The sequence below is a fragment of the Oryzias latipes genome, chromosome 4, assembly GCF_002234675.1.
Source record: "Oryzias latipes chromosome 4, ASM223467v1".
NCBI classification, from domain to species: domain Eukaryota; kingdom Metazoa; phylum Chordata; class Actinopteri; order Beloniformes; family Adrianichthyidae; genus Oryzias; species Oryzias latipes.
In genome coordinates this window covers 28,829,669-28,851,098 of record NC_019862.2, presented here as the reverse complement: position 1 = coordinate 28,851,098, position 21,430 = coordinate 28,829,669, and the positions used below count along the sequence as shown (strand labels likewise).

The 21,430-nt window shown below is 40.9% G+C and overlaps 2 protein-coding genes across 10 annotated transcripts in view; one reads left to right on the top strand and one right to left on the bottom strand.

Moving 5' to 3' along the window:
* cdkl5 (cyclin dependent kinase like 5) overlaps nt 1–370 on the bottom strand; it is a 47,387-nt gene extending 47,017 nt beyond the window's left edge. For all 7 annotated transcript variants that reach the window (XM_011474466.3, XM_011474467.3, XM_020702670.2 and 4 more), the window contains exon 1: nt 244–370. The gene's annotated coding sequence lies outside the window, so the exon portion shown is untranslated. The remainder of the gene's footprint in view (nt 1–243) is intronic.
* A 4,489-nt stretch (nt 371–4,859) lies between these two features.
* scml2 (Scm polycomb group protein like 2) lies at nt 4,860–21,428 on the top strand. 3 transcript variants are annotated; one of them, XM_023954513.1, is made up of 15 exons: nt 4,860–5,014; nt 6,563–6,652; nt 8,247–8,321; nt 9,373–9,443; nt 11,614–11,848; nt 14,371–14,459; nt 14,544–14,787; nt 17,031–17,299; nt 17,879–17,972; nt 18,055–18,258; nt 18,338–18,499; nt 18,638–18,766; nt 19,653–19,856; nt 19,932–20,092; nt 20,170–21,428. In XM_023954513.1, exons 2-15 carry the CDS (start codon nt 6,631–6,633, stop codon nt 20,293–20,295), a joined length of 2,085 nt encoding a protein of 694 aa, XP_023810281.1. In that variant the 5' UTR covers nt 4,860–5,014; nt 6,563–6,630; the 3' UTR covers nt 20,296–21,428. The 3 variants fall into 3 exon arrangements, with proteins under 3 accessions (XP_023810281.1, XP_023810279.1, XP_023810280.1); XM_023954511.1 differs by having other exon boundaries at nt 4,873–5,014; nt 19,650–19,856; XM_023954512.1 differs by having other exon boundaries at nt 4,877–5,014; nt 19,650–19,856; nt 19,935–20,092.
* Nucleotides 21,429–21,430: the final 2 nt, after the last annotated feature.

Below are 21,430 nucleotides of genomic sequence, written 5' to 3'. Positions count from 1 at the left end.
CACACAAGACAGAAAGCAATCCCCAAAATTAGCTAAAACAAACCCTATTTACAGTTCATCTATTCACATTACATAAAAAAAAAGCCCCAAGTTAGCCAAAAAAATAAACCTTATAGAGATTTTAATGTTCTTCTAACATTAGACAGAAAACGCCCGCAAATTGTGTCCAAACAACCCTATTTAGTGTTGTAGCAGAAGCGTTCTAGCCAAGTCCAATGAAAAATGAATAAATAAAGTACTCACTCAGTCAGTGTTTGGGGGAAATGATGAAAGTGGGCCCGCGTTTATCGACCCACCGACGACGGTGTTTTCATTGCAGCAGGCAGCTCCAGTAACTGGATCGTGCGCTTGACAAGCTGCAAGTGCATCACCAGGCAACAGTTGGAGTGACGCAACGGCGACCAATCAAAAATCCTCCAGGCCCGTGTCGGTGCCTACGCCCCCCCGGCATTCGGACCAATCAGAGATCAGTTGAGTTTCCAGTGGGCGGGGACTGTGCTGCGGACCAAGGGTGTTTCGTGTGAGGTGGGATATTGTTTTTCCAGTTTCCCAAATTACATAATTCACAAAATCACACGCAGTTTCCAGCACGCTGACACAGTTTATCTAAAGGTCGATCCAAAGGGAGTGTGGCCGTGGGAAAAAAGCATCAGAATGAAAAACTACCCACTTTATTAAATAAAAGACTGCAAGGAGAGGGGCTCTGTCTGTTCTATGCAGTTATTGAGTTGGTGTAAAAGTAATGGATTAATGACTTTTAAACACTTGTTCCATCTAGTTTACCCCTCCTGCATCCTCACTGTTTAATGTTAACAATATTATGAAAGTGCAAAGACAGAATATTATGTTCAAAAGTTATTATAGAACTTTTATTACGTTTTAAAATTATTTTACTGGTAAATGTCTTCTAAATATTTGGAGAGAGGATAAACATTTTTTATTGTGTTACTGTAAGCGTAAAATATTGTTTTCAATGATTTTTTTTAAACATTTGCATAGAAAATCAGATTATTTGTAAAATGTACCTTTGTTTATTACCTTTGCAGACAGTAGTCTGCAGATGCACACACACACATATATATATATATATATATATATATATATATATATATATATATATATACAGTCCCGTCTGAACATGTACCACAGGAATTTCCACATTCCTGCTTCATTTCTTTCACATTTTCTGTGAAATATATATATATATATATATATGTATGTATGTATGTATGTATGTATGTATGTATGTATGTATGTATGTATGTATGTATGTATGTATGTATGTATGTATGTATGTATGTATGTATATATATATATATATATATATATATATATATATATATATACACATATATATTTATCCATGGTCCCAACTAGGATGCAATACCTTCAGTACATCTGCTTACCAATGCTGCCACCCCCAGGAGGGATGGCCAAACTAAAGAAATTCAACAGAACTCAATTGCTGGTTGTTGCATTTTAGATTGTCCTTATTTCTCCAAAAACGTAGGATTTTGTTTGAAAGGAAGAGTGAGTTCAAACACTTAATTAGGTGAAAAATGGTTAAAAATGGTTGTTATTTTTTCAGCTTTTGTGTTTTGCAAGTCCTCCTTGGACAAAAAAACATTGTTTCGAAGAATAGATTACTCATTAAAATGTAGATCATCTATTTCACCTGCCCCAACAGAAAGCATAAATGTAACTGTATGAGAGTTCAAATCAGCCTTCCGACTCTCAAACATGTCGTCTACCGGTTTTCACTTTGTCAACACAGATCATTAGAACTGCTCTGTTAAAATTATCAATCAAAAACTATTTTTACTCATTGTTTTTGTCTGTAAACCTAAATAAGCATATATTTGGTGAATTTTTAATGTTTTTTCGTACTGTATTTTGATAGTTCTTTCCTTGACCTTAAGTTAAAAACATTATTTGATGAATAAAAGAGTTTATTGTCAGCAAACAAATGACTTAATGATCCATGCAGTAAAATTGCATTGCTTCTGATGACACTATATAAGAATTATGAGCAGTTTCATCCTCACAAAGTGGTGATGAGGCTAAACAAATGCACTGAGAGTTTAAATGGCCTGTTTCCTGCTATTCTTAATCCTTTCAGAGTAAACTTTATTCATACATATGATAACATATGACCTTTGGCACACGAAAGAATGTTTTTTTTTTAATGTGATATCAGTTATTTTCACTGCTCATTTTCCCATCTGGAAGTAAGACGACTCGATCTCGGAAGCTCCGCCTTTCTCTCCTCATGGGTGCCGCCCCTTTCATGACATCAACCTATAGTCGGCCTCGGTTTCTCCCTCATAAAACAAACAACATTCAAACTTTTGCAAAGATGGATCTGCATATTGTGCATGGAAAATGAAAGCATTTTAGCCGATCGCCGCTAGCTCCATGGAGAAAGTGGGTGTGTGCGTTAGCCTGGGGGCGGGGCTGGCAGCACTGAATCCCATCAACTACCCCTGCAGGGGCATCTCTAATGTGAGGACCAACTTGTTTTCGTGGATTGGGAGGTGCTGGGGCTCAGAAAGCAGGTTTTTAGAAGAAAACCCAGAAATGTGCGAATGGATCAAAACACTGCTTTGGGGTTGTTTTTTGTAAGGAATGTGGAAATTCCTGTGGTACATGTTCAGACGTGGCTTCCGTGCTCTTGTTTTTGTTTAATCTGAACAATGGTTTGACCATTTGTTACTTTTTTTTCCCTTAATTTATCTAACCTTCAGATACCATGAAATTCACCCACTTTGTTTCATTTGCAGGCGGGACGGGGCACGAGAATACAAAGTTTGGTTCACGCAGAGGAGAGGCTAAAATGTTCAGACATGATGTAAGAGCAGACAATGTTGCGAGTTGGGTTTTCAATTGTGTTGGTGCTTTGTGTGGCAGCAGAAAACACCACAACCGAAAATAGGAAACACAGGATAGGATCTACGCTTTCCACAGTTCTTTTATCATTTCAATGCTGGGTGTACAATCATTGAAAATGAGGTTTTATTCATGTTCTTCACAGAAAATGTGAAAGAAATGAAGCAAAGCCGCTGAATTTTACGCTAAAATAATTGTTTCACTTTTTTACTTTTATAAAAACTGAAAACAGGTCATACAATCCAGAACATCACACAAGTGTAAAGTGTTGTAATAGATCCAATCAATTTAAACACTATGCTTGATCACTACCATAAATTACTATGGTGAGACTTTGCAGTGACAAAAGTCCACAGCTAAAAAATGACAAATGTCTTCAAGTGAAAACACCGCCGGGTAACGCCACTGTAGTAATCAACGCATTGAGAGTGGGTTCTGTACGTCCAAAGCATGTGACAAGACCATGTCGAGAACACGCCCAAATCACAGAAACTACGACTAAACATGTCCCACGGGGCTTTACAATACACTTTGAAGCTCAAAAATTTGATTTTACACGACCCATTAAAACAGCAGAGAGGACGAACTGGGAAGAAAAAATTGTAACTTTTGCCAACTGTATTCTTGTTTTTAAAATGTTGTAATTGCAGATTTGCAGATGTAAATTTACATTTGGTTCATAAAATTTTATCTGCTGTTAAAAAGAGGAGGACGTAAACCTTGGTCTCAATTATTAGAATCACATTCTTTTGTAACAACAGTGCTTCAGTGAGGATGGACTTCATGAACCCCATCCCTGCGGAGAATTTAAAGAAGATTAAAAAATGTTCAAAACTCTGCTGTATTGTCTACAACATCTATCAGTCCAAAAAGTCTCAATCAGCCGTATTTGAGTGTGATCTTTTTGAGTTTCTGGCGAAAACATTTCTGTTCTGGTAGATGGTTGTTAATTGTGCCTTTTCATCCCCGGCAAGGAAAAAAAAGTGTAGTCTGGCATAATATTCCCCCAGAGATCCCAAATAATTTCCTTTCAGTCTCTTTTTCTGTTAATGAGGCAGATAAGCAAACATTGTGTGTGTTTTTATAACTTAAATGATGTAGATTTCCTCTGGTCTGACTTTACTTCAGATAAAACAGGACAAAAAGCTTCTATAATTGTCTGAATGATGACCTATTTAGAAGAACCAACTTTCCCCCTTGAGAGAAAGGCTTTAATAGCACAGCCTGATGTTAGTGCTGCACATTTACTGTACCAATGCACTTTACAGTAAAAGAGAAAAACAATACTAGTATGTAGAGTTTCCATTATCACTAAGCATTTTTCATCCTGTCACTGTAACTACCAGCAAATGGTTGTAAATCTTAAGCAGTAATAATAATAATATTAGTACTATAATAATAATAATTATTGTTATTATTAACAACAACAATAATAATTTACAATAATAATTATACAATTGTTAATGCTTAAGATTTAGAACCATTTAGTAGTCATAATAATAACTATTAATATTAATATTTAGTCATTTTTAGTGTGCTTAACCAGAACTTGAACTGATTTTTATTAAATGATTATTTTGACTTTTATATGTTTTTTTAAACTTATCTTCAAATGTGAACACTTTGAAAAATTTGTCTTTCTCATGTCTCCACTGTTTTGCTAATTAGCGTTTTGTAATCAGATTTGTTATCGTTTTTTATTCTTTTCTTTTTTAGCTCTTAAATCATCTCGCCTCTATATGAACTCGTTTCCAGTATTCGTCTGTTTTTGAACCACAGCAAACGATGCGCCGAAAACCTAACGGAGATAGCAAAAATAGAAAGATGGATCACTCCACTGTTTTTTTTTAAGTCACAAATTGCAGTCTTTGTAGTTAGCCTGATTGGTTAACTTGATTAAGCTCTCTTTTGATTGGTTGTAAACTTGGCCAGCACACGATTTCGTTGGCCAACTGACCTCCATTCCTGAATCCAGCCTATCCAGCCAGCCTTCACTTGTATTCGCTCACAGTCGGAGCACGATCTTTGGCATATATTATATCCGTGTAAGCATTCACTACATTCGTGAAAAAAATGGCAGCTGACGAATAGAAAAAAGTGGATCTTCGCTCGGAAAACGACCGCACTCGTAAGTTCTGTCTGAAAAAATTAATAAGAAAATGTTACGGAAAAATGTCAGTTTGAAGTAGTCCGCCGTAGTTGCGCATATTATTTGTCCTTCGTAGTACTACAGAAACCTAACTCAGATGGGTAACGTCAATGCTAAGGTTAGCCAACCTAGTTATTAGCCAGTAGTGATGGCTAGCGAATCCCGCACTTCCAGTTGTTAACATTGGGCCCGACTATTACTTTACGTGATCCGTGTTAACCTCAAAAACGGTTAGCATGAACATTAATACCCCTCAAAATGTTTAGAAAAACCTCGAACTTACAGGAAAATCTACCTCGATATTTAGCTACGTTGGCAGGTACTGAGTGAGTGTGAAGGGATGATGGGTAAAGTGTTATAACCAGCTAACAGTAAACGCGGACTAACATCGATTCGGATAAAAATTATGAAAAAGTCGACAAACAAGATGTAAGTTTATATCTCTTAAAAAATAAAAAATAAATAGTTTGTTCATGAAGTTATAGCAAAAATGACTTCAAGAAACCATCAGCGGTATTTTGTTTTGCAAATGTTAGCGTCATCGTATTGTTTATGTCTAGTATTATTGCTAATTATTATAGGATTACTTTATTTTTTTACTAAAGTGCACGTGATCACGTTTTCGTCAAAAGTGATAAAATATCTACGAAAACATCCGCTTAATTGTCAGATTTGGGGTTTTCATATTAAAAGTCTACCCAAAAATATTGAAGCCATGATGAGGAAATGTACACAAAGTTAGAATCAAGAATGGTGTCATGTGCCCGAAAAAACCCCCCAAAAAAAACAAAACAACAAAAAACAACAAAACCCCCCAGGCTTCTTGTCTGAGTCAGTGGGAGGCGATTACTGGAAAAATCACACCACGCACCACACGTGACGGGGCACTTACATTTATGTTACAGACGGTTTTTTCCTCTCGTTTCTTGAACTTTCTTTTCTGCCAGATTGGCTTCAAATGAGTTGGATGACAACTTAAAATGCTGCTCTAACAACAAGTAACATCAAAGCAGACAAAACTGCTTTTGTGGTTATAATTAGAACCTTTAAAAGACCCCCCCCCCCTCATTAAAAATAGTCAACAGATGACATCTAGGAGTTTTGGGTGTAATTCCCATACAGTTTTCCCCCACTTGCTTTTGAAATTCTGATGTATTTCTTACATTTCACTGCATTACTGAAACAAAGAAACACTATGAAACTCCTACATTTGATTGAATACTATAGGTATGAAGAAAACCTGCGATTTGCGATATTAGTCATCAATATTGCGTCGACGATATAACTTGCAATGCATAAACAAATACCCAAACAACTAAATATATCATTTCCATTTCACTACAACAGTTTAATTTAAACAAGAGTCAACATAACTTAAATGAAACTCCTAATGACCCTTGTCTACAACATAGGAGGCGAGCTTGATATCGCGATAACAATAAATTTACGATTTATTGTGTGGGCCTAGTGAATAAAGACTTGTATTTTGCATAAAATGTAAACTCAGTTATTTGTTTTTTTCCCCAGAGACTACAGAGATACGGGCTTAGCGTCTCTTTACACTCCTGAAGTGGGACCATAGCTTATCTGTTGCCATGGGAAAAACTCCACTGAAAGGCAAGACACTTTTACAAGCAGATTGGTTGAAAACTACTGTATGATAGTACATTTTTCATGGAAATGACTGTTGATGTTACAAACACATGCTGTGTGAATCGTTAGGACATTTTATGAAAATGAAACCTGCTGTGGTTTTCTTACAGCTTTCTTCACTTAATGATTGTTTGACATCACAAATGTTCCATCTGAAATGCAGTTTTAAAGGAAACATTTATTAAGTACATCCACTTTGGGCTGTAATCTAAATGTGATTTGAATTAAGTTAGCTTTGCCCACTAGGCACAGGATGTCTATTAGATACCAACTCTATTAGATGTCTACAAATAGTGTTCTGAAGGTTTTCTGTGTAAAGAGGTCCTCTATTTGCAGACATCTCATCTTTGGGATATTTTTAGACGCCTATTAGAATACTTTAAAAAAAAAAAGCTTTACTATTTAAAAAAGGTAAACACTGCATTTTTAAATCCATCCATTCATCCTCCGAACCCACTGAATCCCTTTTGGGGGTCACAGGTTTGTTGAAGGTGGAGTACACCCTAATCAGGTCACTAAGGAGCCATCTGTAGACAGCTGTAGAGGGAGAACATGCAAACTTCACACAGAAAGGTCCCAGCTGGGATTTGAACCTCACTCCTTTGACTGTAAGGTGAAAGAGCTAACCACAACGTCACCGTGCAGCCTTTTTGATGACAGGCAACTTGTAATCACAAAGTTCTCCATTCCAAGAAGTAGCAACCATTTCTGCTGAAATTGACCAGGGGTTAAAGGTCTCAGAAGCTTGCATCAAAACAACAATGTATATAGGTAAACACAATTATGGTAGAGTGGATTCATATTATTAGAATGGGCTTTAAGGCACATTTTTTCTTGTCTTCTGACGCACAACGGAGTCTATTAGCTGTTCAGAGGCAAAGTTCCATAAATATAGATTTGCATTTACATGGACAGATTAAGAAAACAAGTGGATTCTACACCAGTGTTGGTGTCATGTTGATATTTGATAGTAAATGGAGAAAAAGGATGACAGACAGCACACCAAAATTACATTGATAGAAACATGTTTGCCTGGGCTTTTCTATTTAATATCTAGTAAATGTTTAAAATAGAACTCTCATAGGCGTCTAACAATATCCAAAGATTAGATGTCTACAGTTAGATGTGTAGTTGGCTTCTTTGTGCAGAACACTATTGGCAGAGTAACAAAATACAGTTGTCTTAGATGTCCAGTAGACATCTACAGTAGATGTCTACTATTATGTCATTATTTCTATTAGTTATATATTGTAGAAAGTGCAAGGCATGATGGGACTGTGACTCAATTAGCTGCGGGGAAGTCCAAGATCTAAACCCTGATATGCAATAGCCCTTCATGAATTGATGTCTATCAGATGCATAACGCATATCTATAGCTTTAAATGTTGACATAGACATGATTTAGATATCTAACAGAGGTGTCGTTGCCTAGTGGGTTGTTACACAAACACAAAAGACCGATTGTTTGTCTTATTTTACACATAGTAAACAACAAAAACTAATTTATCTGAGTTTTTGGAGAAAATTCTTGACATTTTTCTCTATCATTACCTTTCAGATCAAAAGGATGAAAAAAAGGAAAAGGCGGGAAAAGCAGCTCCATCTCCTGCTGCCAGCCCTGCAACTGCTACAGGTTATGCTTCATTTATGTTTGTCTTTATGATGGGTTTGCTTTTGATTTTGACCTGATTTATGAAAAAATAAAAGAATATTTCTGTTATTATGATCTGAATTATCTCTGGGTGTTTATGTGACAGTCTGCAGATCTTTAATAACAGTCTGCTGTAATAAGAAGAGGCTTGACCTGTGTCACAGTAGCAGCAGCTTTGTCCCAGATATTCCCCTTATAAAGGTTAGGCTGCTGTGGGGGAGAGTTTTGCTATGAAAGTACAAGTGGAGCAAAGTTGAAACTGGAGTTCAGATACAAAAAAAGTAGAGAGCATGTTAAAACATTTTGTTCTGGTCAGTTAACTTTTTTTTTTTAAAAGAACATAAAACACATCAGGTTGTCATTAACATGCTCTCCATCTTTGTAATTTGTTATTATTAATACTCGTGGATTTGATTAATGATCTGCATTTGGACTGGTAAAGAATAAATCACTGAAATTAAAAGTTAGAAACCGGGTTATGATACAATTATGTAAAAACATAAATAAAAAAGTGAAGTAAAGCATAATAGTTGTGGCATTGTCCTTTTCGACAAACCTCACATATAATGGATTCTTTGTGTCATAGATAGATAGATAGATAGATAGATAGATAGATAGATAGATAGATAGATAGATAGATAGATAGATAGATAGATAGATAGATAGATAGATAGATAGATAGATAGATAGATAGATAGATAGATAGATAGATAGATAGATAGATAGATAGATAGATAGATAGATAGATAGATAGATAGATTTTTACTTTTGATTGCCTGAAATCAACCAATTCCAATCCAATTCAATTAGAAGTTCTTAGGTTATGACTTTGATCAAATCATTGGAATTAAATAGAAATAATCCCATTAAGAGTTTGTATCCATGAATACATCTTACTGTATTCTAACTACAAGTGTTTAGACTCAGGATATTCAGAATCTACTTTTTTTGCTTTTGGATATGTATATGATTTTATAGAGTATGTTATGTTTGATAACGTGTGTCGGTACTTTCTGTTATTGCTGATGTTTAGACTCCTTCAGCTGGGAGCAGTACCTTAAAGAAACATCTTCCACACCTGCTCCACCCGGCTGCTTCCGGCAGGTACGTTCAGAGTTAAGCATCTTTCTCTCAGCCACTTAGTTTGGTGATGTCTTTTGTTCGTACAGTATTTCAGCAGTTTCTCAGAATTCTCAATGCAGTTGGTTTACATTTTTTCTAAACTAAAGCTGATCTTTATTTGAAGCATCCGTAGAAGGATAAACTGTTTTTGAAGGTATTTCTTGTAGATAAAAGTACATTCATGACCCACTGAGCTTAAGCGCAGTATAAACCCTTGCAGTGACGTTTTGTGTGAACCGTTGCCGTCATTTTAGGATTCAAGCACACATTATTTTGGTATGGGTAACATTGGAAACTTTGGTGTAGAGAAATTGCCACCAAATCTCATCATGGTGCACATGGGTTGCTGTCGGTTGTTACAACAGAAAAACTCTACATTCAAGGATCTCATTTTACCGATTTTTGTGGGATGAAGACAGGCATCAACCACGGACCGCTGCAGTCCAACGCAGCTGACTTTGTAGGGAACATTTTGCGTCAGGTTGGCGTGTGGTTACTGATTTTATTTGGCTTAAAAGTGATACATATTTAGGGATGGGTACTGTTTGGGTTTGATGCGGGGCCTCTGCCAATCCGTTAGTTTTGAAAAGGGTGCCGTGGTGATCGAAAAACGGAAAACACGCAAACTTTGATCAAAAACATGTAAATGTGAGGAAGCACCATCACAGGTTCCTGCAGAGCTGTTAGTTTCTCTCTGTCAGTCTCAGTTAACCTCACCCGCACCATGTGGAAAGTCAATTATTATTGTAATATTAACGCTATTGATGCTTATTGCATTGTTGGAATATGAAGGCCTTTTCTCACGGCCTTGGTGCTCTGTGTTGTGTGTGTGTGTGTGGGGGGGGGGGCACAGATGTTGTGGCTCTGATCGGTAGCAAACCTCGCAGCCCTTTATTTTGTCTTGCTGACAACACTGATCAAAAAACAGACACCAGAGTTGACACAACAAAGGATCGACACAACAAAGTTCCACGGCAGCAAGGCCCTTTGTTTGACTCCCAAAACGGTTCACGCCGCTGTGATGTCATGTACAAGGGCTCTCTCTATAAGGGCAGTGGGTCAGCTTTGTTGCTGTGTAAGTGTTACGATTGCGAAGCCACACAACATCACAACAAACACAACTGATCTATGGGGTTGTCTGTGGCTTTGGCTGTCTATTATGTGGTTTTGACAAGCATGTGTGCTTTGACTGAGTGTAAGGCGGTTTGTGTTTTTTACCATTGACGGCTTTCATTACTAATACCCTCATCTCCCACAAACCCCAAAACTCGATCACATTCAGATTACAGATTACTTCTTCAGTCTCAACTCTTACAGCAAAACCTTTGTGTCTGTTTACATCTGGTTGCTACTCTTTGCTTACAGAAAAATCCAAAAACTTTTACCAACTAAACTTTCTCTTTTAAAACTTCAGCTTTTGGCCAAAAACGTGAATGTTTTCTTTTTATTTTATTGCTTCCCTGTATCTGTTTTTTCTGTTGAATTCCCTTAACATCGCTGTTTTTAAAGCATTTTTAGGGACTCCTAACTGAACGTTACCCAGGGGGCACTTGGGCTCCCTGCTCACTCTTGTGACAATGATTTTCCAATTACCTATTGTTTAAAGAAACGTAATCCACTTTTTAGCTGTTTGTTTTCCTATATAAACCATGACATAAACCTGACATTCCAAAGGATTCCTGCAGGGAGGCTGACAGAAAGTGTCCTTAGAAGACCTTTTAGGTCAAATCCTGTTTCCGTAAACCCTCCATAGGCGTTGTCCAGTGTTTTCATCATAAGGAAATACGTTTGGGAAGTAACAGACCTTTTGGGGGCTTTGGGTCACGCTGGGACATTTTAGGTGAAGTTGGATCCTCAAATGCATGAATCAGATCTCCAAGGAGAGGTTTTATGGTCTTGGAATATATTCCTCATTAGTGGACTCACAGTTTTTCCTCAGGTTCTCATCATTTGAGAAATGAAACATGTCGTTACATACTACAGGGGAAAACTCCTTGTTATTAATATTGTTTGCAAATTGGTTCTTTGTAAACATTTTATAACAAAAAGACTTTAGCACATGGTAAAAGAAGGAGTTTGTGTTGATAAGCTTAGATACCTGCTGATGTATTTGTAGCTTTAACGTGTATTTCACATTTATCTGTTTCTACAGTCCAGAGTCCCGCCGTCCAACGACTTCAAAGTGGGAATGAAGCTTGAAGCTCACGACCCCCGTAACTCCACCTCAGTTTGCATCGCCACTGTGATGGGGATGACCGGAGTTCGTCTCCGTCTGCGCCTGGATGGAAGCGACAACAGCAATGACTTCTGGAGACTGGTCGACTCGTCTGACATCCAACCCATCGGCACCTGCGAGAAGAATGGAGATATGCTGCAGCCGCCGCTGGGTGAGAGCGACAGACAGACAGCCAAGCCAGGATGTTCAGTTGTTTTGCACACTAAGGGAATTCAAAGCACTGTAAACAAAAAATAAATACAGAAGTTACAAGTCTTACAGTGTAAACAATAAAGCAATACAAGAAACTCTCTTTAAAACACGATAAAAAGGGAAGTGTGCAGATGAAAGTAGAAGATTGTCGAAGAATCTTTCAGTTTCACGCAGCTAAATTCTACTCCGGTTCTGTTCTTGTTAGTGTAGGACAGCTTGACGTCTTTCATCTTCATCTGTCCCTGAACTCCTCAGAGTCCAGCTGGTTCTTGAAGAAACAAACACGTTAGGCTACATTCACAGCGCCCTTAGCAACGGCTGTTCAAATGGTCACTTCCAATGAAAAGTCAACGTAAATGTTGGTTTCAGGCGTCTGCCCTCAAAACTCTCATTGCGCACATTTTTACGACTGTTTTGGGCTTAAACGCGCTGCCACATATAGAAATAGACATCACTGGACAAGGCGGCGGTGACGTCAGCCATAGAAAAGGCCTTACCTCCGGCTCCAGCAAAATGAAGCCAATTCAGTGGTGGTTTTCCCCGTGTGTGAGCGTGCGCATTAGGTCTGTTAAATAAAAATGAATTAAGGTACATTCATTTTTGTTCTGCAGCAGGGAGACTTGTTTGAATGTGATGGGCTAACCTTGAAATGACCTTGTATCTGTATAAAACTGTAAACATCTTTTAAATTGAAAGCTTTAGTTTTCCTGTCCTTCAAACTAGAGGGCTGCATTGGGATTGCAGCCCTCTACACAAATCTCGCGGGATTGGGCGGTTTGAATTGTGCCAAATTCAAACCGCCCAGCGGGAGCGGGCGGCAAAAAAAAACCCCGCGGGATCAGTGCTGCCATGAATATCTCATGAATATATATTAGCGGACTACATTAGGCTGTGCAGCTGTTGGATTCTTATGTACTGAAGCTCCGTGAAGGCACCAGGTAGAGACGCCCAATGGCCTCTGTCATCTAACCTGTTGTTGGGGGTGTGCAACGCCCCGCCCCACCTCTTACTAAGTGCGCGCTTCAGGCCGTCTGTCTGCGCGCGCACACACGCACACTTTTAACCGAACAGGATTTGTGAAAACATATTTAATAATTAAGTTGCATATTACACAAAAGAGGAATGCATGAAAAGATGAGGCTGGAGGAGGGACATGAATCTCTTTAATAATATCAATACAAATACGTGTTTTTTTCCTGCGGGACGGGAGACGATACAAAATCAAAGCATCTCTATTACTGTGCGGGAATAAATTCTATGAGTATTGCGGGTGCGGGCGGGAGTGTAACGCATACGTTGGGGGAGCGGGCGGGATTGGTCAGAAATTCAGCGGGCGCGGGCGGGAGCGGGATGAAGAAAATAGTCCCGCGCAGGGCTCTACTTCAAACCTCAGAATCCTTTTGGAAAGCAAACAAGTAAAAAAAAAACAAAAGGGTTTCTGTGATTGTACAGTGTGATCAAAAAAATTCAATTTTAAATACCAATGTTGGAAATTCAACTCATTTTCACAGTAAAAAGGTATATAATTTTACAATGAATGTAAAAAAAAAAAAAGACAAAAAAAGGGCAATCCAGCATCACATCACAGCCTGACTCCCTTCGTTTGATTGGGTGGAGAATAACAAATGTCTGACTTCATTTGCTTTTTCATTGCAGTTTTTGAGAAAGTGAAGCATCTGTGGGGGTCTGATCCATAAGAGATGTTCCTACCCCTCATCATTTGGCTTTTTCTTCAAATAGAAGCAGAAGCAAAATGAAGAGAAACAGCCAGTAAATGCAGAACCCCCTAGTTTATAGGTGTTGCTGCTCCTCTGTGGGCCATTTTCACAAGATGTTTTCTGACTGTTTCTTGCTTTTGACTTCTTTAAACAGCTAACAGGCCTGTGCGAAAGCGGCGCTTCATCCTGCTATGGCACTCAGGGCTCATAAGCTGTTCCTCAGCAGGCCAGTTTTACTAAAACGCTGAACTTACTAAAGTTCAAGAATGAAAAATCGGCAGACAGGCCTGCATCACATCTACGCAGCCACACGTGTTGTATAAGTGTTCGTCACAACCTGTTGCCCACAGAAAAAATGTGGATCAACGTTTTCCCGCTAAAGGCTCACCGAGCGATCTATGACGTTATTTCTTGCAGACCACCCGCGTGCCCCGCACAGATTTACCCATGTTTCACCCTGCAGACACCAGGGCAGTTCTGACTGAGGCTTTAGCATTTCATGGTCATATGAAACAATAGAATGGGGTTATGTAAATGGATTGAATTTAATAGCTGTCCCATCTTCTCACTGTGACTCATGTAGTTGTAAGTATGTTGGATTGTGAGAAGATGTTTGAAAAATATGTTCCAGAAATTCCTAAAGGGAGTCTTGAGGTTATCAAAACAAACTAGGAGTTCTGGAACAGGAAATTCTGCCTCCGTTTAATCAGAAGCGATAACAGTTCCTTAGATATGAATCCGCGTTCCTCTCCTCCTTCTTTAGGGTTCCGGATGAACGCCTCCTCCTGGCCCATGTTCCTCCTGAGAACTTTGAACGGAGCAGAGATGGCTCCAGTCGCAGCCTTTAAAAAGGTTTGCATTACGCTTTCAAATGTCTCCCTCCAACTGCCGTCTTTCCGTTTGACCTAATTCCAATGTTTGGATGTGTCGTTTCAGGAGCCTCTCAGACCCCCCCAGAATCTTTTTAAGCCCGGCATGAAGCTGGAGGCCGTGGACAAGAAGAACCCCTACCTGATCTGCCCCGCCACCATTGGAGACGTGAGGGGCGATGAGGTGTTTGTCATGTTCGATGGGTGGCGGGGGGCCTTCGACTACTGGTGCAAGTATGACTCCCGGGACATCTTCCCCATGGGCTGGTGTTCCCTCACCAAGCACAGCCTGCAGCCCCCAGGAAACAGTGGTAAGTGGGAAGCTGTAGGTGGCAGCAGAGCTGTCCGTGGGAGGTTTGAGCCCCAGCTTGATCCATTTACACATTTAGTTCTGCTTGTGTCAAATATTGTCTCCTTACGTTTGTGCTGGAAGTTCATGTGTTTAATTTGATTTCCTTGGAAATTTGATCGATTTTTTTTTTAGGGTGAAAATGTCTTATTCAACGTTTTCCTGAACAAGTAAAGGCTGGAAGTCTGTGATGACTTAGATATGAGGTCTGGGTCTGGGTTTAAGGTCTTGGTTCTTCTTGCTGTTTAGTTTCATAAAACGTGTACGGAAAAAAATGTACGGATCATCAATGTTCATTTTGTCTGGCCCTGTGGAACGAGTCACTCTGCATTTTTTCCATCCAGTCATTTAGCAAATGCTTTTATCTGAAACAAACTTAAGTCAGACTTTGGCTGAAAGCAGGACTTCTAACAATCCTCTGATCAGATGGTATTGATTTTGGGCTGCTATTGATCTGCTGGCATGCTCTGCATGCATTTGTTATTGTAAAGCCTCACACGGGACTGCTGATAATGGTTGCTAGGTAACAGGGTGAAGCTTTGGACTTGGTGCTCCTGATTGATTATTGAGAAGCATTTTGAGCTGGACTGATCTTGAGCAGCTCAATAGTTTATCATTTTCATTGATCTTAATTTAGTTTCCCTTTTTGTCCTGATAGGGTTTTTTTCTGCCACAGGTGAGGACTGCATGTATGAGCCTTTATTGAAACCGGTTACTCCTTCTTTGACGTAAAATAATTCATTAGAAATTGAAAGTTTAGAGGTTAATTGTTAGGTTATAAATATTGACTTTATTTTCCAATCAATAAACCTTTTCTGTGATGTTAAATCCTGAGTTTTAAATAAATCTGGAGATGCTCAGCTGGAAAATCTCGTCCTGTAGGTGCAGCCCTCTAGTTTGAAGGACAGGAAAACTAAAATGCAGTATTTTTTCCTTTAAAATCCCTAAAAAGATTAAGAAATTAAACCAATTTATGTACTTTAAACAAAATGCAAAAATAAAGTAATTTTATCTTCGTTTACTTTATTACAATTTCTTTTGAACTTGTATTGTTTAATTATTTAAACAAAAAAAACCAAAACATCTCTTTTGAAACATAAAAAACATAACCGACAAAGACGAATGCTATGGGAAATATTCGATTTATTTAAAGTAGGTATATTATTTCCCACATGTGTTGCGTTCATTAATGCAGCACACCAGGTAACCTAGCAACCCTCACCCAGAATGCAGAGCACCGTTATGTCTTTACCTGTTTAACAGATGTGGAGGTTCTGGGATTTGCACTGTGTCTGCATCTAGGTCGCCATGACGCCCATCAGCATTGGAGATTATATACTGTTAGCCTGTATGTTAATGCTGTTTTATTCATCGGCATCCGTGCTTTGATGCACCAAACTCAGTCATCAGGCGTAATGTATTAAGTGTGTCGTCCTGGTGACAGTTGACAAAAACGCTGCGGTTGCTAGGCAGCGTGCAGATTTGAGCCGACAGTTGTAAATGTTTCTCCGATTAAAAGTGACTCTTTTTTTTCTTTCACAAAAGTGTCCAGATTTTTTGCAAGATGTAACGTCAGAAAAAAACGTTTTCAAAGTAGAATATGTTTTTGAAAACATTGAAAAGTGACAGAAAAGAGTCTACTGGGGTTTTGGCTCCGCCCAGTCTTTGGTGAGGTTGGTTGGATGGTGTCACATGATTAAACTTCACTTTGTTCTCTATCATTTTCCAAAATAATCAGAATTGCAGAACAACCTTGACTTCTGGTTGAGTGAGATTTGATCCTCTCAAGGCTGTGCTTCGGATTGTCTCTGTAACCTTTGATACCAAAAATGAAACGAGGACAGCCAAAAATGGGGGCAAAATTAGCCATGATTTAGTTCTGCTTTGCCAGGATCTGCCCTCTTGTTGTCAGAATGACTTACTGTTTGGAGAATTATTTTTTACGAGCTTGAAATAAGCAAAATCTGCATTATTCAGCAAGCATCAATTTTATTTTGTTCTTCCTCATTTCTGTCTCTATCTGCTACTTTAATTTGGAAAAGCCTGAAGGTTCTGCTTAGGGGCTTTGTTTGGTTTAAGTATAAGCACCACAATGCTGTTGTTTTTTGACCAAAGAAATAAAACAAACTAACAGTAACCAGTTTGCACTACTGCTGCTGTTGTTCTTTGTCCCTCTCATTCAGTTTTTGTGTTTTCTTGTTCCAGTGACTCTTCCCAAAAGCCTGCAGGTTCTTCCATCATCGCCCTCCAAACCCAGCAGACGTTCCATGCAGTCCCCGTACAGATTCCCCACGCCTCTGCCCGCTCTGCCCGTCAGGAAAGGAGTACGGGGCCGGAGGCCCAAGAGCGAGACCATGGCTCTGCTCAAAGCTGTGGCAGAGGCCGCCGCCGCCGCCCAGAACGGAGGCGTCTCTGAAAACACACAGGTCCTGCCCCGGGTCTACAAGAAGAGGGGCCCCAAACCTGGAAGCAAGGTGAGCTTCAATAGAGCCGACCCGAGCCAGGAAGGATTTAAATTCCCACTTGATCTATTTTCAAACTGTTCCAGTGGTCTTTTAGTTATGTCATTTTTAGAAATTCATTAGAAATTCACCTCTGGCCTCAGGGGTTATCCGGGGCAGAGGTCCTGGGTCTCCATCATCCGGGTCAGGGTTACTGCCTGGGATGTGGTGGGGGTTGTCCTTCTAGGGTCTCTGGGTTGGGGGTGGGGGGGGTGGGGAGGGGCGCTGCCTCGTTCTCCGGGTGTGACTGGGGTCGGCCTGTGCCCCGGCTGCTCGGGGCTGTGCCTGGCCGTTGGACAGGACAAGGTGAAAAATAAAAAAAATCTGAGTTGTGGGCGGGACTGTTGACGCCGAGTAACCCTGCCCCCCTTCATGTCACTCATCTGTTACAGCCCCCTCACGGGGCATCGGAATGGAGCAGAGCAGGGAATTGTAGCTTGTTAATCACTATTTAGAGCTTTTTGTTAATGTTAAAAATGCCAAAACCACCATTACCATCACAGTGGGACTTTACAGCAAACTGAATGCTTGATGTACCTTTTATGTTGGTAGAGAAAGTCTAAGTTTCTCCAAAGCCCGGGATCGTTACCCAGCATCCAGATTCCTCAAGAAAGCCCTCCCAGTCACGGTTCTGTGGTGTCAACAGGTAAAAGTTGAGTCATTTGGGTTTGGGATCTGTCCCGCAGTGACACGTCTGACTTTCTGCGATTTTTAATGGAACTCCTCAGTGTGTGTGTATGTGAACAAGCACGGAATCTGTGGCCCCTACCTGGACAGGAAGGAGATGCAACATTTGCCGGACCACTTTGGCCCGGGCCCGGTGAACCGCGTGCTCCAGCAGGTGGTCCAGTCGTGCATCGACTGCGCGTACCAGCCGAAAGTCCTGCTCAGCGCCCTGCAGACGGACGCAGGAGGAGGAGAGATCGTCAGAGGTACAAGCTGTCGTCTGGTTCTGCTCAGAATGAGCCCAGCGGGTTTAACGGGCTTTAAAACGCTCGTCTGTCTTTCCAGTGAGAACAGACGGCGGCATCCGGGTGATCAGACTGCCGTCAGCCTCCAGTGCTTCCTTCGTGCTGCGCTTCCTGGAAAGCATGTGCCGTCATCTTCAGTGTGACAATCTGTTCAGCAGCCAGCCGTTCAGCCACTGCACTGCTTACGACAGGAACAAACCAGGTGAACCCTGCTTGATATCTGTCAGAGGGACGGACAAACACTGAACAGAAACCCTCCAGAGCTGAATCTGAAGCGTCCTCAATGCTTTTATGTTGTAAAGATTGGGAGCATTTTCTTTTTCCTGTTTTTGTGCTGCAGTGAAGGAGGAGACCATGGATGCCCCCTCTGTGGTCCGAGGCAGTAAACGTAGTCTGTCTGGGGTCTCCCCGCCGTACGCAGCCCCCCTGTCTCCTAAACAGTTACGCGCTGAAGCCCACCCATCAGAAGGTACTTCTCACTGCACAGATGTGGGTGGAGTGCTGTGCAGTCTCCCACAAATAACCCTTGTGCTATCCAAGGCCCTTAAACGTTGGGAGTTGGGTCATCTGGACCCACTAGACAGTGCTCTGAACCTTTTTTCTTCAATGATTGGTGATCTTCACTGGTGTCCATGGATTACATGAAATGCTCTCCACCTTTGTCATGGTAGGGAGAACATGTCAATGTTAGGATCGGGTCATTTGGACCCCACAAGATAGCACAAGGGTTAAGATGTCTGAACAATCAAACTGCCAGTCTGCATAAATACTGTGTGAAGGAGGAGCCACTGTCGAACGTTTTCCGCCTCATCCCTACATCATGAAAGACACGGATGAAGTTGAGAGATCAGCTTTATGTATTTTAAGGAGCTCTTCAAAAGCATTGGTTTTCACGGCTCCCCGTCTGGGTTCATGACGTCATTCAGGGACTCTTCCAGTACGGTGAGCTTCAACGTCGACTGCAGGAGCTGCGTCTGAATGAAGGTCGCTTTCAGCGCTACTTCCGTCTCTGTCACCAAGTTTGACGGCTTCTTGTCCTGCATTAGTCAGAGGAAGGATAAAATAAAAATCAGAATAAAACTAGGAGCTGCATTTCCAGAAGAAAATGCAGGGTTGAATGCTGTATTGCTGAATGAAAATTACATTTAAAGGGTAATAATTGGCAAAAAAATAAATAAATGATCAAAGTTGACCATAAATAAAGTGAAAACAGCACAATAACAAAAAATATATTTTTGTGAAAAATGCCAGCGCTGGGTATCGAACCAGCGAGCTTCTGCACCAAGGATTCATTTCCAGTTTCCCTGTGGAGTTGCAGACTAACACCTGGACATGACTTGTGTTGTCTTCAGCAGAGACTCTGCCTCATGAGGAGAATAGTTTAACGAAGGCGCAGCGATACATGGACTCTGCCTCCAACTCCATGACGCCTCGACCCCAAACTGTGCGAAGTTCTTCCGAGTACCACTCCCAGACCGGCAGCCTGTACCACCACAGCAGCAGCTTCTCCTCCAGCCCAGCAGAGCTCGGCTCGCCGCAGCCCCTGAGGCGAGTAGAAGGTAAGAATAAGACTGTGGAGGTTATTTCAGCTTTTCCTCACCACAGATTTAACCACACGGATGCTTCATGCTTAGCAGCAAGCTCCACCACAGGACCCGAGTCTCTGTCAGACCTCGACCCTCTGCATCTGCCCAATAAAAACCCCTCCTGCTGGACCATCGAAGAAGTGATGCAGTTTGTCAAACATGCAGACCCCACGGCGTTGGCGCCTCATGCAGAACTGTTTAGAAAACACGTACGTAAAAACAAACAAACAACTGTTTGTTTCTAGCTCGGCTTCTTCTAACAGCTCCTCGCCTTCTGCCTCCACAGGAGATCGACGGGAAAGCTTTGATGCTTCTGCGCAGCGACATGATAATGAAGTACATGGGGCTGAAGCTGGGGCCGGCCCTCAAGTTGTGCCACCACATAGAGCGGCTCAAACAAGGCAAGCTGTAACAGCAGCCTGCCACGCCCACCTGGGCCACGCAGGAGCCACATGTTACTCCGGACTCCCCCTGGAGGGACACACAAGACGTTACAACTTCCAGAGTGGAGGCTGCGCATTACCTCATCTCCGCATCGGCGAAACAAAAGCTGTTCCGATTTCACAACACCCAAATCTAAAATAATCCCTCTAGTGTTTACACTGCATGGCAACACGTGTGGCCACTGTTGTTGGGATCCGGGATCTGGATCCCCAAAGGTGGAGAAGGTTTCTTCTGATCAATGACTGCTGAGTCTCCAGTCCCCAGGATCCTCAACCTTCTTCCTTGAAGAGATACGGACGTGTGTGTTCTTTGGGAACGCCTGCCCACAGGACGCTCCTGTTCCTCCGATGTGTTCGGGAATCATGAATTCTGACTTCCTAAAGCTGAACTTTATAAATTCCACCGAGCGCTGCGAGCCGTGGAGGATGTCCCGTCTTCGCAGCCCTCACATCGCCTCTCAAAGGTGAATCAAACGCCAGGAGTCCCGCTTTCACCGCCTCCAGGTGACATCTCTAAGGGCTTCTGAGTTCTGGATCCTTGTTGGTCTGCCTGAGTGTTGTCACTTTTGACTTTTACAATCACTGTAAGCAACAAGCGCAGGTGTTGATGGGTTTAACCATCAACACCTGCGCTAGAATGTACATTTTGTAAAAACGAATATTTTTTTGGTAAAATCATATAGAAATGTGAAGACAAGGGGAAAGTATTTCATTCTTGTTTTTTTGTTAAATATTCGCGCAGTGCTTTTAGTTGAAATACTAGACTCCTGCCTTGCTTCACCTCTGACATTTCTCAGGTTGATGTGCTCTTTGTTGATAGAAGCTTTTGTAGCATAATGTTTATATAAAACACAGCATCGTCCTGTGACCCCGCCCCTTACCTTAAGATGTGCCATACTATACTCGACACAGGATGGAAGTGCTGTTTATACATCCTTTTAAAAAGTACTTGAAAACTATGTTGGAAAATGTACCTTGTTCATGGAGTCCCACCCGACAAAGGGTGTGGGTATGATGTGTATTTTTTTCTATAACCTACTAAAGGAAAACAGTCTGCTTGTCATTTATCTGAGGGAGAATATTAAAAGACATCTACGGTAGAGC